The 16,695-nt window shown below is 45.5% G+C and overlaps 1 protein-coding gene across 7 annotated transcripts in view; it reads right to left on the minus strand.

Moving 5' to 3' along the window:
• PNPLA7 (patatin like phospholipase domain containing 7) overlaps window positions 1-16,695 on the minus strand; it is a 415,290-nt gene that overhangs the window by 112,531 nt on the left and 286,064 nt on the right. For all 7 annotated transcript variants that reach the window (XM_050926463.1, XM_050926465.1, XM_050926462.1 and 4 more), the window contains 2 exons: window positions 16,458-16,626; window positions 15,241-15,423 (listed from right to left, as the gene is read on the minus strand). In XM_050926463.1, the coding sequence (XP_050782420.1) occupies window positions 15,241-15,423; window positions 16,458-16,626 (352 nt within the window). The remainder of the gene's footprint in view (window positions 1-15,240; window positions 15,424-16,457; window positions 16,627-16,695) is intronic.

A 16,695-nucleotide genomic window follows, 5' to 3' on the forward strand; every position in this document is an offset into this window, starting at 1 on the left:
CCAGTTCGCTAGCTTAGCTAAAGACTCACACTGACTTCAATATAACAGCACTGAGATGATTTATAGTACAATTAAGAATGCATTTATTAACAAAGAAAAGAGATTTACTCTTGCTAACTATCACTTAAAAGAGACAGGCATGGCTCCTAACAAAACAATATGAAACATGCTTTCCAATGTCTACTACTAGCTTTGCCTGAACAGCTTTCTCACTTACATTAAGCCACCAGCATCTCCAATCCTTCTGGCAAGAGGATCCAATGTTCACAGAATCAGAGGGTGCTGTCTCCTTTGTTCCCTAAATAATGGTCTCCTTATATTTCCCCAAAGTCCATTGTCTTTCCTCAAGAGCCAGGACGACTTCCTGGGGACACACTCTGTCCCCTAGCATGCTCACTAAGCTATCTTCCCCTTAACTTGATTGCTGTGATTATCTTACATGTATATGTGCTTTCACTGTCCTCTGTCTGCAAGCAAGACTGACAGACAGGTCCATGCACATTCCTTTGTCTAGTGTAGGCTGGATTTACGCACTGCTGTCCAAACACATCTGAAGAATATACTTCCAGCACATACATAATTCATTATACACAATGCATCACCAGTTTACATACAATACCATACAAGATATCCTTTGGATACATCTGACGACAGTGTGTTGGGTTTCTGAGTGTGTCAGGCCTGACATGAGTTACTGTACAGTGGGCCCCCTGCCAGAGGGCATGAAGGGGCTCTTGGGGTCACGCACAAGTAACAACACAAGTGAAGACATGATGGCACAGGCTTGAACTTGGACTGTTAGTCTAAGAACAGGCCCACCAGAGACCTTGCATACATTCTCAGGTTGCTAACCTGTGCTGAAGCCTGTGCCACTGGTCTTCATTGCTACTGTTACTCGGGCTACTTTTCATCTTGCTCCATCTACACATGCTACAATCACATCTTCATTTGCAGCTAAGGTATACTCTAAATGAGGAAGATGCCCTTTGGAGGAAGATCATGTGTGTTTGAACAGAAACTTCATTCTTCAAGGAGCTACCAATTATTACCACTAGGAACATTCCTATTCTGGACAGGGACCTGAATTCGTAGAGCTTCAGTTGTTCAAAATAGTAACAAATAGCTAATTTCACTAACAATAACATGCCATAACCACTTCAACTGTCCCTGATAAACAATCCTACAAGCAACCTAGGGGCACACTATATATCTCCTCTTTCCAGACCTTTTACATGCCTTCAATTTGTACACTTTTCTATATCTTCCACATTTTCTATATCTATATATCTGCTTTTTAGTATCTGTGGAACAATGCCTGTGATCCTCATTCAGACCTTCATCTCCTGTTGCCACAGTTCTTACAATAATTTTCAATATAGGTTCGCCAAGTTCAAAGTCTCTAGTATGTGCATGGTACTGCTAACCAATTTCACACTTGTACAAATAAGTGCAACAGCTTTACCCCAGCCTCAAATTCTCCCCATTCATTTCAGAACACTGCTCCAAGGTCAGGCCCCATCAGCCTGCCCTGTCCTTGCCCCTCTTCTCTGCTCCTCCCCTCGCTGAATGTTTGCCTCCACCTTCCTTCATACTGTCTTGCCACTGCCCAGGCAAGCACCAGCTCGTCTGCAGCTCCAACTGCACAGAAAAATTCCCCTGTTCCTCTGCTTCATCAGCTCTCCCCATTTCTTTTTATCTGAAAATCTCTCCTCTCCCCAGCATGCATCTTTTCATTCCTTTTTTCCTTCGGCCATTTATTATTTAACTCTGGGAAGCACCTGGAGACGCCTTTGGCATGGAAAACATTACACAAATTAAAGTTGCTTTAATTTTATGACAAGCACAGTGCAGCTGGGATATTGCAAACCTCTCTTATCACTTATGCAAATCTCACTCATCTGGATCAAGGTTCTGTTCCCAGAAAACAAAGGGACTAATAAATAGTGGGTTCAGGTAGTGGGGGAAGCCTGCTTGCTGGCTCTCTAATTACCTGGTAAAGGGTTGCCCAGGGAGAAGAGGACTCTCAGTACCTAGAGCCAAGGAAGCTACGGATACATTGAAAGCACTTTTTGTACCTAGAATCTATTCAAAGGCTTTTAGGGTATCTTCACATTGGAATAAAAGACTCGTGGCATAGCCACAGCCGGCCTGGGAGCCGAGGCTATGGCTGGGCTGGAGCAGAGCTGGGGGCAAAGCGGGGCTGGGCTCCGTAACTGAATTGGTTTGTTAGCACTGACCCCTCACTTGGTAAGGCAACTCCCATCTTTTCATGTGCTATGATATATATTCTGCTTACTGTATTTTTCACTCGATGCATCTGATGAAGTGAGTTTTAGCCCACAAAAGCTTATATCCAAATAAATTTGTTAGTCTCTAAGGTGCCACAAAGATTCCTCATTGTTTTTGCTGGTATCTTAATAGCTCACCATGCATCCCATGTGGTCTGTTTACTGTATTTGTTCAGCTCTCAATATTTCAGGACAAAATAACTCTAAGTTACCCCACAACTCAAAAAGTAAAATCTTTCACATAAGAAATGGTTACTCACCCTGTGCAGTAACTGTGGTTCTTTGAGATGTGTGTCCCTATGGGAGCTCCAATCTAGGTGTGCATTGACTGGAGATTTTTTATAGCAGTGTCCGTGTCACCCGCGCATGCATTCTAGTCAGTCTTGTGTCCTGTGCTGTTATATAACCGCCCTCAGTTCCTTCTCTATCTCCAAGCTCCACAGCAGAGAACTCTGAAGCAGAGGGGAAGGAGGACAGGTAGTGGAGTGCCTGTAGGGGGCCACATCTTGAATAATGACAGTGATTGCACAGGATGAGAAACAATTTCTTCTTCTTCCACCCTATGGGTGTTGCACTCTAAGTGACTTCTGAGCAGTTCACCAAAGAAAGTACAGCCAAACCAAACACAGTACCAGCAGCAGAGTTGTGAGTTATAGCATTCTGTTAGGTGAGCAAGTGGTGGCCTAACGTATTTCAGTAACGGGAACGTTCTTGAGGAATGCCATACATGTGAAAATGGACCTAACAGAATGAGTGCATATATTCAAAGGTGTTAGAATATTGAAAGATTTGTAGCAAGAATTAATACAGATTGATCTCCACTTGGAAAGCCTTTGATTAGAGATTGCAGACCCTTTTGACTATCTGCTACTGAAGCAAACAACTTGTGGGTCATTCTGAAGGACTCTGCCCAGTCCAGATAAAAGGCCAGGGCAATCCTGACTTCATGGGTGTGCAGCAGTGCCTCCTGGTTATCTAGATGCAGTGTGGGGTGGAAAAGAGGCAGGTAAATGGGTTGGTTAACACGAAACTCAGAAGAAACTTTGGGTAAAATTTTGAGGGTGTTGCAGCATGGCCTTGTCCTTAAAAACTACTGTGAAAGGGGGGCATGTAATCAGGGCTCCTAGTTCCTCAACCTGCTGTGCCAACATGATGGCTATCAGGAATGCTGTCTTCATTGATAAATTGAGCAGTGAGCAGATTAGCTGTTGGTTCAAACGGGGGTCTTGTGAAGCATTTAAGGACTCGACTTAAGTCCCAAACAGGAGCAGGGTTTTGGACTGGCGTGTAGAGGTTTCCAGGTCCCCTGAAGAATCTTGCTGTGGTTGGGTGGGCAAAGGTGGACTAACCCTTTATTGGGGGGTAGAAAGCCATGATAACTGCCAGGTAAACTCTTATGGAGCTCACTGAGAGTCCCAAGCTTTTTAGAGGTAGGATATAGTCCAGTATATCCAGCAGCAACGGGTCATTGGTGGCATATGTTCGAAGTCACACCAACAGACAAATCTCATCCATTTTTGAGAGTATGTACAGTGAATGGATTGCTTCCTGCTACGCAATATTACTCACTTTATATCCTCTGAGCAGGTTGCCTTTAATCCCGTGAATTGAGACGAAGCACTGTGAGATTGGGGTAAAGGACTGTAGTGAGGTGGTGTGGCTCTCTGCGACCCCAGATGGGGAAGAGCCTGTCCGGAGGCTGGAGTGGGTAGAGCTAGGGAGCTCTGAACCCGCCCCCAGAGGGTCAGGCGGCGACCCGGAAGTATAAAGGCCACCCTCAGAGCTCAGTAAGGCCCCAGTCACTGGAGAGACCAGATGTCTCTAGCCTTGCCCGTGACTGGGAAACCCCTCGGCTCAAGCTACAGGCCAGGACTGGCCTGACTTGCTCTGTGCCCACTACCTGGAGGAGTTGCCGGACCCGCCCTGTGGCCGCTACCCAGAGGAGTTGCTGGGCCTGCCGCTCGCCCACTACCCCGAGGAACCTATGGTGCTGGACCCTCCAGAGGACAACACCCTGACCCAGGTACTAACCGAGGGGGAGTGTGGAAGTAGCCCAGGGACAGCCGACCCCAGTCTGGCTGCAGCATTGCCAGAGCCCATGTCGGTGTGTTGCGGCCAGGATCCCCACTGACTAAGCAGCGGGTTTTCTGCCGCTGCCAGGGCCCCGGGCTGGGACGCAGTGAAGTGGAAGGGCCTGTGTCCCCCTGCCACCCAATTCGTGGGTCTCCCCCTCTCCCTCCCCTAGGCCTTTTGCCCCGCCCTGACCCAAGGCCTGGGCTTCCTATTGCTTGTACTGTTACTGCTCAGCCCTGCCTGAGGGCCTGAAGTGCCTGACTCACTGTTGCTCCACTCTGACCCAGGGCCTGGGCTGATGGTGCATATTTCAGTTACTGCAAGGGCTGCTGAGGGAGACCCCGCGGAGAGACTAATTCCCCCAAACGTTAACTGCGGTTCGTGAGCTGGTGTGGCTCCCCACGGCCCTGGAGAGGGTTGAGCCCCAGCTAACCCTTGTACAAGGATCATCTCGCTTTCCTGGGACAGAAGATGAGGAGCGGCGTGGAGAGTGATTGAGAGCAAACGGCCAGCTGAATCAGGTAAGAAATCTGGGCCAGGTCGGAACTGTTAGGATGACTCTAGCTTTGTCCTTTTTCATTCTGAGCATAACTTTGGAGCCCAAGTGGGTTTCTTTGGTACCAAGGAAGCAGAAGCGCTCTTCTTGCCACCTCAATCTGCTAACAGTGCAATCTCTCTGGACCAAGACTTTGCCATCTTTCAATCTAGTGATGCCCTGGGCAACGGAGGAACCAGCCGCTTTGCGGGTACCTGACTGGAGAGCATATGGTGCCTGAGTGGTTGAAGAGACTGACAACCTTGGTTTTTTTTGACGTACATTCTCTACCTGATGATCCAGTGGCATGGGCCTTTAAGGAATTATGAGAGGAGTCTTGGGTCTTCCTCTTAGATGACCCGGAGATATGGGACTCCAATATTGTGGAGGCAGCAGATTTGCTCAGAGACCAGAGTACAGGGGGTGTCCCTTGGCATGGGTCAGAAGCCAGGCATAGAGAGTGTTCCAGCATGAGGAAATGAAGTTTTATCTCCATGTTTTTCCAGGCTCTTGGTTTCAGCACCAGACAGATGTAGCTCTCCTGGGCAATGTATGATTCCCCAGATGCAGTGGGAGTGCTTGTCATTTACCACGAAAACCTCCTGGAATAACAGACAATGTCTGAAGCTGGGAGAACTACTACCTAGTATCCATAATATATAACACATATGAAAGAAAAATATATATTTTTTAAACTAGGACGCTTAACTACTACTACTTATAACTAATTAGTCGAATGTTAAGAGCTACTAAGGGCAGGTCTACATTACGGGGCTAAATGTAACTGGAGTTGACGTACCTTAGGTCAACTTACTGTGGTGTCTACACCACGCTAGGTCAATGGGAGAAACTCTCCCGTCGACTTACCTTATGCTTCTCGTTCCAGTAGAGTACCGGAGTTGACAAGAGAGCAATCGGTGGTCAATTTAGCGGGTCTTCACCAGACCCGCTAAACTGATCCCTGGTGGATCAACTGCCAAGCGTCAATCCCCTGGTAAGTGGAAACAAGCCCTCAGACTATCTATTAACATAAGAAACGAGGACAAGTTGAGGAAATCTCAATGGGAACAACTGCCAGAGCTCCATCTAAGGTTGAGGTGGTTGAGGAACCAAGGGTGCTTCCATAAGCTGCATTCAGAGTTCATAAGCCAAAGGGGGAAGGCAGAAAAATGGTAGATGTGGACAGCAGGAATCACAGACATGATGTTACTACAATATTAAGAATCTGGGTTTTAATACAAGCAATGATTTTAATGCCAGTGCTGTCAACAGTTGCATTTGCACAACTGGTACTGTCTGTATGTAGGAGGTAAAGATCATAGGAATATTATGACTCGCATCTAATGGTTGGGTTTTCTCCTGGAAGATCAGGAGGCAGATCAAAGCTGTTCATATTGCAGTGTCTAAGACCCACTCACAAACCCCCATCCAGAAGGCTGTAATTTACACAGCTAAAAATAATGAAAGTTCCTTTTTAAAGTATAAAAAAATTGAGATGTGTACATTTGTTTCCATCTAAGAATGGTTACATGTTAGCATTAATGCTGACCAATACAGGGTGGGCCACAGATAGTGCACAGGCATAACTGAAGACAACTGACTTACAGGCAAAAGCCAAATATTTCTCCTCTTCATTGATGTGTAACCTAATCCCTTACAGACACAATGCAATTAGGAACGGACCCAGATGGACCTACAAGACCCATCCAAGCAGCAACAGATGAGGGGGGTTGGCCCTTAATCAGTGGCTGTGAATCCTGTACGTGGCAGCAGAGATCCATATGAGAGAGGTCAATTGAAGACATGTAGTGTCCCGGGTGAACAGGTGCCAGAATAGATAACAGTGTACCCACTGACCAAGAGGATTTCAGGTTCCCAACTGCTCTGAAGCCTCTGATATTTTTTTTTTTGGTGAGTCTATGAAAAAAATACGTTCCACAGAAAGTTATGCATGGGGGAACGTGCTTTATAGCCCTGATATTCAGACGATGCTGAACGGCATGGTGGCAATGTCTGGGTAATCCTTTGACCCTGTAGCTTGCAAGTACCTTGTCAGAGGATAGGAGCTAAAGGAAATTAAAGGTTGCAACCTCGGATGATTGTCTCTAGCACTCATTTGTCCATTATGGAGAACCATATGGAGAGGGGGGTGAACCAAAGGACAAGATGAAACAAACATGTTCTCACCCCTCCTTCCTAGTCATGGCTGACAGATTACGCCTTCAGACACACAAAGAATTGGCTCAGCTTGTGTCACTAACAAAATCATTAAACAAACTGAGCAGGATTTTAATTTTCTTTTAGATGTCATAATCAGAGAGTGTAGCCCACAAACTTGTTTCCTTCAACATTTCAAAACAAACCTATGTTAAGGGATGTTACCCTCCCTGGTATTTAAAGAGGGGACCTAGGTCAACAAATAAGCTAAGGGAAGGCTCGCCAGACAAACACATGGAAATAACAACATTTTGCATGGTCACATTTTTCATCTATAAACAGAGGCACTGAGGCAAAGAAGAGAAGGACAAAATATTAGGCATATAGCCCACATTCAGGGACTAAAGAGAGGTGGCCTAATTTTCAAAGTTGAAGAGCACCGAGAGCTCCCAGTGTAATCAATGGGATAGAACTGATCCCTAAATGAACAGCTAACTAGAGCTGAAGCTCTCTCGCTCTCTTTCTAACACTACAGCAGTTAATCTACTTGAAAGATGGACCTGCCGGCAAAATAAGTTACTTCTTCTCTACAACTTCAACTAGGCAGAATCCCATGATATACAACCAAGCTTCACATTGATGCCATTTCCAATTGTTCTGACATTTTGTTACAAAACCTGGAGGCTGAGGGAATTTGTAAGAGAAACAGCTACTCAGGCTTCACTGTATTAAGGTGGCCACCAGTTTTGACCACATGTTTAAAAGGCTCCCTCTTCCACTGGGTTGAAAATGTGCAATTGCGCTGCATGACAAGATACTGCGATTTGTTTTGCTGTGGGTGGTGGTGTTTTGGGTTGGTTTGTGTTTCCAGATTTACAGGACTTAGGTGGGAAGCCTATGACAGATACAGAGGCAGCAGTTTTAGTGACCCAAGCAGTGGAAGACACAATGAAGATGACTGGCTGTGGAAGCTGCGACATGTACATGATCCTGGAGGAGGTACTTGAAAAGAGTTTTGTCTGCATGAAGTGCCGCCTGATAGAGCTGATGGAAGAAAAGATCCGAGGACTGGAGATGCAGATGGAAACTCTGGTTGAGTTTAGAAGGGGGTTCGAGCAGATGATGGAGCAAAGACAAGATGAGGCTGAAGGGAAAAGCTCAGACTTGCAGATGGAAGCAGGACCAAAGAATTCTGAGAGGAGAATGCTGAGTGATGAAAGTGGATGGTGGAAGCATGTGACTAAGCGAACCAGGGAGAGGAAAAGACGGGCTAGTGAAGGAGCAATAGAGCTCAGGAACAGGTTTGCAGAGTTGAAAAATAAAGAAGAGGCACAGCAGGTGGTCGCTGAAGGTGAGAGGGCAAGGAAGAAGAGAAGAGCAGCTAGTCCTATAAGGAGAGGGGAGGAGTCAATGGAGATGACACCAAACATGAGCCCCAGAAGGATACGGGATGGGCTGCAGAGGATTGCAAGGGTGAATAGGAATCGAGAGGACTTGCAGCCAGTGGGAGCAGGGGATAGACCGGAGAATCACATCGTCACCAGGAAAAGGCAGGTCTACGTGACTGGGACTCCTTACTGAGAACAGACAGGCCTGTAACCAGAGCTGATCCGGAGAACAGAAGGGTGTGCTGTCTGCCCGGTGCTAAGATACGGGACGTAGACCTGAGGCTGAAGGGGATCCTAATGGGAGCGGGAAAGAATCCGCTGATTGTCCTTCATGTGGGAATGAATGATATGGCTAGATTCTCGCTGGAACGTATCAAGGGAGACTATGCCAGCTGGGGAAGACACTTAAGGAAATCGAGGCTCAGGTGATCTTCAGTGGGATTCTGCCTGTTCCTAGAGAAGGGCAACAAAGGTGTGACAAGATTATGGTGATCAACAGATGGCTCAGGCAGTGGTGGGGCTTTGGGATGTATGGCCACTGGGAGGCATTCATGGACAGACGACTGTTCGCTTGCAATGGACTTCACCTGAGTAGGGAGGGAAATAGACTTCTAGGATGGAGGCTGACACAACTGATTCAGAGAGCTTTAAACTAGGAATTGGGGGGAGATGGTTGGGAGATGTCCAGGTAATCTCCACACCGGATTTTAACATTGAGGGAAGAAAACGAAGCAAGAAAGGATACTGTCGTGGGTAGGAGAATGGACATATGGAGGGAGGATACTGTAGATACAATTCTAATAGGTGATACTGGTAGTAGAACGTCTGGGCCTAGTCAGGTAAAGAATGTGAGTGAAGCTAAATAGCAAGAATTGAGAAGTTTGCACACCAATGCGAGGAGCCCAGGTAACAAAATAGAGGAACTAGAGTTACTGGTGCAGGAAGTGAAACCAGATATTATAGGGATAACAGAAACATGGTGGAATAGTAGTCATGACTGGAGTACAGGAATTGAAAGGCATGTGCTGTTTAGCGAAGACAGAAATAAAGGCAAAGGTGGAGGAGTAGGATTGTATATCAATGATGAGGTAGACTAAGGAAATAAGAAGGGATGGAATGGAAAAGACAGAGTCTGTCTGGGCAAAAATCACATTGGGGAAGAAAGCTACTAGAGCCTCCCCGGAGATAGTGCTTGAGGTGTGCTATATACCGCCGGGATCTGATTTGGATATGAATAGAGACCTCTTTAATGTTTTTAATGAAGTAAACGCTAATGGGAATTGTGTGATCATGGGAGACTTTAACTTCCCAGATATAGACTGGAGGACAAGTGCTAGTAACAATAATAGGGCTCAGATTTTCCCAGATGCAATAGCTGATGGATTCCTTCACCAAGTAGTTGCTGAATCAACAAGAGGGGATGCCATTTTAGATTTGTTTTTGGTGAGTAGTGAGAACCTCACAGAAGAAATGGTTGTAGGGGACAACCTTGGTTCGAGCGATCGTGAGCTAATTCAGTTTAAATTAAATGGAAGGATAAACAAAAATAGATCTCAAACTAGGGTTTTTTTTATTTCAAAAGGGCTAACTTTAAAGAATTAAGGAAATTAGTTAGGGAAGTGGATTGGACTGAAGAACTTGGGAACTAAAGGTGGAGGAAGCCTGGAATAACTTCAAGTCAAAGTTGCAGAAACTATCACAAGCCTTCATCTCAAGAAAGGGGAAAACATTAATAGGCAGGGATTGTAAACCAACTGGACGAGCAAGCATCTCAGAGAGGTGATTAAGAAAAGGCAGAAAGCCTACAAGGAATAGAAGATGGGAGTGATCAGCAAGTAAAGCTACCTTCTTATTGAGGTCAGAACTTGTAGGGATAAAGTGAGAAAGGACAAAACCCATGTAGAGTTGGACCTTGCAAAGGGAATTAAAACCAACAGTAAAAGGTTCTATAGCCATATATATAAGAAGAAAACAAAGAAAGAAGAAGTGGGACCCCTAAACACCAAGGATGGAGTGGAGATTAAGGATAATCTAGGCATTGCCCAATATCTAAACAAATACTTTGCCTCAGTCTTTAATGAAGAGCTTAGAGATTATGGTAGGATGACAAATAGGAATGAGGATATGGAGGTAGATATTACCACGTCTGAGGCAGAAGCCAAACTCCAACAGCTTAATGGGACAAAATCAGAAGGGCCCAGATAATCTTCATCCAAGAATATTAAAGGAACTGGCACATGAAATTGCACGCCCATTAGGAAGAATTTTTAATGAATCTGTAAACTCAGGGGTTGTACCGTATGACTGGAGAATTGCTAACATAGTTCCTATTTTTAAGAAAGGGAAAAAAAAGTGATCCAGGCAACTACAGGCCTTTCAGTTTGACATCTGTAGTATGCAAGGTCTTGGAAAAATGTTGAAGGAAAAAGTAGTCAAGGACATTGAGGTCAATGGTAATTGGGACAAAATACAACATGGTTTTACAAAAGATAGATCGTGCCAAACCAACCTGATTTCCTTTGAGAAGATAATAGATTTTTTAGACAAGGGAAATGCAGTGGATCTAATTCACCTTGATTTCAGTAAGGAATTTGATATGGTTCCACATGAGGAATTATTAGCTAGATTGGAAAAGCTGTGGATCAATATGAAAATTGAAAGGTGAATAAGGAATGGGTTAGGGGAGACTACAAAGGGTCGTACTGAAAGGTGAACTGTCAGGCTGGAAGGAGGTTACTAGTGGAGTTCCTCAGGGATCAGTTTTGGGACCAATCTTATTTAATCTTTTTGTTACTGACCCTGGCACAAAAAGTGGGAATGTGTTAATAAAGTTTGCGGAGGTATTGCTAACACAGAGAAGGACCGGGATATCATACAGGAAGATCTGGATGACCTTGTAAACTGGAGTAATAGTAACAGGATGAAATTTAATAGTGAAAAGTGCAAGGTCATCCATTTAGGGAGTAATAACAAGAACTATTGCTATAAGCTGTGGAGGGATCAGTTGGAAGTAACAGAGGAGGAGAAGGACCTCGCAGTATTGGTTGATCACAGGATGACTGAGCTACCAATGTGATATGGCTGTGAAAAAAGCTAATGTGGTCTTGGGATGCATAAGGCGAGATATTTCCAGGAGAGATAAGGAGGTGTTAGTACCATTATACAAGGCACTGGTGAGACCTCATCTGGAATACTGTGTGCAGTTCTGGTCTCCCATGTTTAAGAAGGATGAATTCAAACTGGAACAGGTTCAGCGAACCATCACTAGGATGATCCGAGGAATGGAAAACCTGTCATATGAAAGGAGACTGAAAGAGCTTGGCTTGTTCAGCCTAACCAAAAGAAGGCTGAGGGGAGATATGATTGCTCTCTATAAATATAACAGAGGAATAAATACTAGGGATGGACACAAGAACAAAAGGATATAAATGGGCAATCAGGAAGTTTAGACTTGAAATTAGACCAAGGTTTCTAACCATCAGTGGAGTGAAGTTCTGGAACAGCCTTCCAAGGAGAGTAGTGGAGGCAAAAGACATATCTGGCTTCAAGACTAAGCTTGATAAGTTTATGGAGGGGATGGTATAATGGGATAGCCTAATTTTGACAATTAATTCATCTTTGACTACTAGCGGTAAATACGCCCAGTGGCTTGTGATGGGATGTTAGATAGGGTAGAATCTGAGTTACTACAGAGAATTCTTTCCTGGGTGTCTGGCTGGAGAGTCTTGCCCACATGCTCAGGGTTTAGCTGATTGCCGTATTTGGGGTTGGGAAGGAATTTTCCTCCAGGGCAGATTGGCAGAAGCCCTGGGGGGGTTTTTGTCTTCCTCTGCAGCATGGAACACGGGTCACTTGCTGGAAGATTCTCTGCACCCTGAAGTCTTTAAACCATGATTTGAGGACTTCAATGGCTGAGATACAGGTTTGATACAGGAGTGGGTGAGTGAGATTCTGTGGCCTGCATTGTGCAGGTGGTCAGCTAGATGATCATAATGATCTGACCTTAAGTCTATGAGTCTATATGTACTGTGCAGCTTCTTGGGAAAGATAAAGTCATGACATACCTTCCTCCCGCCCAACCTCCTAAAAAAATAAAAATAAAATAAAATAAAAAAATAAAACCACAAAGTATCCAAAAATGAACAGGAAGGAAAACATCAAATGTTGAACTCAACCACTAAGAAAATGCAACTAGTTGTAACTAACCATCAGAAAGCCTCATTCTTGTATTCCACAAAGAAGTTCCTCAATTTATGCAGGATTTCAGCCTGCTTGGCTCTCTGCACCCTCTCCTCAAACACTGAGAGCCTTTTGATGACACTAAGGGCTTGTAACAGGGCATACTGAGTCAGACACTAACGCAGCACCCTGTCACTCTACCACCACTAGGCTATATTAATAGGGACCTAACTGGAAGACAGATAGTTGGCAGAGGAAACCAATTAACTGAATAGAGATACAGCTGAGGGGCTAATCGGGCAGAAGTATCCCCTCAGCTAGGACACGGGCAGGCAAACTTTTTGGTCTGAGGGCCACATCGAGTTTCCGAAATCGTATGGAGGGCCGGTTAGGGGAGGCTGTGCCTCCCCAAAAGCCAAGTGTAGCCCAGCCCCCGCCCCCTACCCAACACCCCCGGACTCCTGCCCCATCCAACCCCCCATTCCCTGTCCCATGATGGCCCCCTGAGGACCCCTGTCCCATCCACCCCTCCCTGTCCCCTGACCGCCCCCAGACTCCCATCCCTGACTGCCCCCTGCCACCTCATCCAACCCCTCCTCTCATTCCACCCGGGACGCATGCCACCATTCAACCTCCCTGTTCCCTGCCCTCTGACCGACCCAACCCCTATCCACACCCCTGCCCCCTGACCACCACCCAGAACTCCCCTGCCCTCTTATCCAACCCTCCCGCTCCCCGCCCCCTGACCACGCTGCCTGGAGCCAGCCATGCCACCACGCAGCACAGAGTCAAGCTGTGGCCAGGGCTGGCTCCAGGCACCAGCGATGGAAGCAGGTGCCTGGGGCGGCCAATAGAAACTGGGAGCATTCTGTCTGTTACTGGGGCAGCATTTCGGCGGCAGCTCAAGTGCCCCATTTTAGTCTTCGGTGGAAATTCAGCAGTGAGTCCTACACCCCGTCTCTTCCTCTTTGGCAGCAGCTCAATCAGGCTTTTTTTTTTCCTTTGCTGCTTGGGGCAGCAAAAAAGCTGGAGCCAGCCCCAGCTGTGGCGCGGTGAGCTGAGGCTGCGGGGGAGGGGACAACAGAGACAGGACCAGGGGCTAGCCTCTAGGGCCAGGAGCTCAGGGGCCAGGCAGGAGAGTCCAGCGGGTCGGATGTGGCTGTAATCTGCCCACCTCTGAGCTAGGACTATGTAAGCAGGAAGGACGGTAGTATGGGGGAGAACAGGAAGCCTTAAGAAAGGCTGAAGCAGGCAGAACTAGATGCTGCTACTATAGTTCCCTTCCCTAGAAACAAGCAAGGAGAGCTGGCTACGGATGGATAATAGATGTAAATATCACTACTGGCTGTGGCCTGCTAGAAGAATACAAGGAAATATGGTGGTGAAAGAGACCTAGGGTGGTGCAGTCTGTGATTAAGGCCTGAAAGGACTCTCAGGGGGACCACCCGATGACAGGGCTACATAACAGTTCAAGTGATCTCTCCTGCCATCCATCTCCACCCTCTGAGAAACAGAGGCTAGAGACACCTTTCCCGGCTAATATCCATTAACGGACTTAACCTCCATGAATTTATCCAGTTCTCTTTTAAACACTGTTACAGTCCTAGCCTTCACAACCTCCTCAGGCAAGGAGTTCCACAGGTTGACTGTGCGCTGTGTGAAGAACTTCCTTTTATTTGTTTTAAACCTGCTGCCCATTAATTTCATTTGGTGACCCCTAGTTCTTGTATTATGGGAATAAGTAAATAACTTTTCCTTATTTACTTTCTCTACATCACTCATGATTTTATATACCTCTATCATATCCCCCCTTAGTCTCCTCTTTTCCAAGCGGAAAAGTCCTAGCCTCTTTAATCTCTCCTCATATGGGACCCATTCCAACCCCCTCATCATTTTAGTTGCCTTTCTCAGAACCTTTTCTAGTGCCAGTATAGCTTTTTTGAGATGAGGAGACCACATCTGTATGCAGTATTCAAGATGTGGGCATACCATGGATTTATATAAAGGCAATAAGATACTCTGTCTTATTTTCTATCCTCTTTTTAATGATTCCTAACATCCTGTTTGCTTTTTTGACCACCTCTGCACACTGAGTGCATGTCTTCAGAGAACTATCCACAATGACTCCAAGATCTTTTTCCTGATTCGTTGTAGCTAAATTAGCCCCCATCATATTGTATGTACAATTGGGGTTATTTTTTCCAATGTGCGTTACTTTCCATTTATCCACATTAAATTTCATTTGCCATTTTGTTGCCCAAGCACTTAGTTTTGTGAGATCTTTTTGAAGTTCTTCACAGTCTGCTTTGGTCTTAACTATCTTGAGCAGTTTAGTATCATCTGCAACAGTTATACATATTCACTGGCTCCAACAGATCAAAACCCCTGCAAACATCCTTCAGTCCCTAAATCAGCTGTAAATCAAGGATCTCTACTAGGTTTCTACAATGAATTAGGTCCTTAGTTAATGGAGACAATGTCTTGGTAATACCTTTCCCAACTGCAGGTCACAGCATGATGCACTGACATTATCCCAGGTTCTCTTTAATGAACAGTAAATGTGGTGCTAGTTCTGAAAATGCTGACAGAAGACCAACACATAGAGGCAGGTATCCCTTACCAGCTTGGGCAGACTCCTCCTGGAGAAGACTCGACGAGGACAGCGGAGGTGAAGATGAGCTGAGCACCAGCTTCTCATGTTGAGCCACTCCACAGTTCGGCAAGGGAGAGGCCCATCCTCTTTATGGAGCAGGATCAGCTGCTTCTGGGCTCGGACTGCTGTGTTCTCCAGCATCCTTTCTAGCTGAAGCACATTACACTCACACAGTCAGACAAGCAGTTATCCACTAGTACAGAGCCAATCTAACAGAGTACAGTACTTCTTACAAAAGTAAACCATCTCTACTTTCCTCCACATGCCCATCTTGCTCCTCACCTCATCTGCATGTGCAGAGAGCTGTGTAAATGTGCACACTAGGACAAATCAGACAAAGGTAGTTTAGGCTAATATATTTTCATCTTCCTTTGCATTTATATGGCTACTCTTAACAAAGTTAGCCAGTTAATTCTTCCCTGCTTGAAGATTAGCAGGAACTTATAAAGAGCCGTTTAAAGGAAACAAGTTGAACACTATTTCCATATAATGCCTACTGTACACCTAAACAAGGTGGACATGTGACGTTCATATAAAATGAAATCTACTCCCAAGCTGATATAAAGTAAAGTTTAAAAATGCTTACTACTGCTTTGTGTGTTCTCAGCCTATTTTACATAAGGACACTTTTTTCAAATATTCTTTTCTCCTTCTTCCATTCTTCCCTCCTTTACTTTTCATTATTATCATAGCTAACTTACAGCACTCCCATTCTCCATCTACTCACTAGTTCTGTTCCAAGGCTGAGACAAGCCAAGGAGGTGATGTACACAGAGACTGCAGGGGGTAGGTTTCCCCAAACTCCCAGGAATTCAAAGAAACTTCCAGGGAGGTGATAATCATAGAATCATAGGGTTGGAAGGGACCTCAGGAGGTCATCTAGTCCAACCCCCTGCTCAAAGCAGGACCAATCCCCAGATTTTTACCCCAGTTCCCCAAATGGCCCCCTCAAGGATTGAACTCACACCCCTGGGTTTAGAAGGCCAATGCTCAAACCACTGAGCTATCCCTCCCCTCTATCAAATAATGATAATGTACATTTCTCAGCCTTTTGATTGCACTATTTTATGCCCAAGGGGTATCAAATCCAATACAACAAAAAGCCAGAAAAAGGCCTCAGTCACACAATAGGTTGTTTTGCAATTTTGCCCCCACCCTCAGACAAAAAGAAAGACATTTCGCACCTCTCCAGCAGTGGGCTCCTGTTCTCCCAACCCTACTATTAAGATGCAGTCTGCCTGTCGGATACAGCGCTGTGTCCAAGGAGTAAGGGTGCTGTCAGACTGGTAGAGCACAATACGGTGAATATCTTCCTGCTGCCCCAGCCAGCTGGATAGCCTGTACTCATGGATACTAGAGGACACAAACAAATAAAACAATTACGATCAATTCACAGCAAGAATTCAGCCAGAGTGGAGGACT

This window comes from Gopherus flavomarginatus, chromosome 17 (assembly GCF_025201925.1).
Source record: "Gopherus flavomarginatus isolate rGopFla2 chromosome 17, rGopFla2.mat.asm, whole genome shotgun sequence".
Taxonomy (NCBI): Eukaryota; Metazoa; Chordata; order Testudines; family Testudinidae; genus Gopherus; species Gopherus flavomarginatus.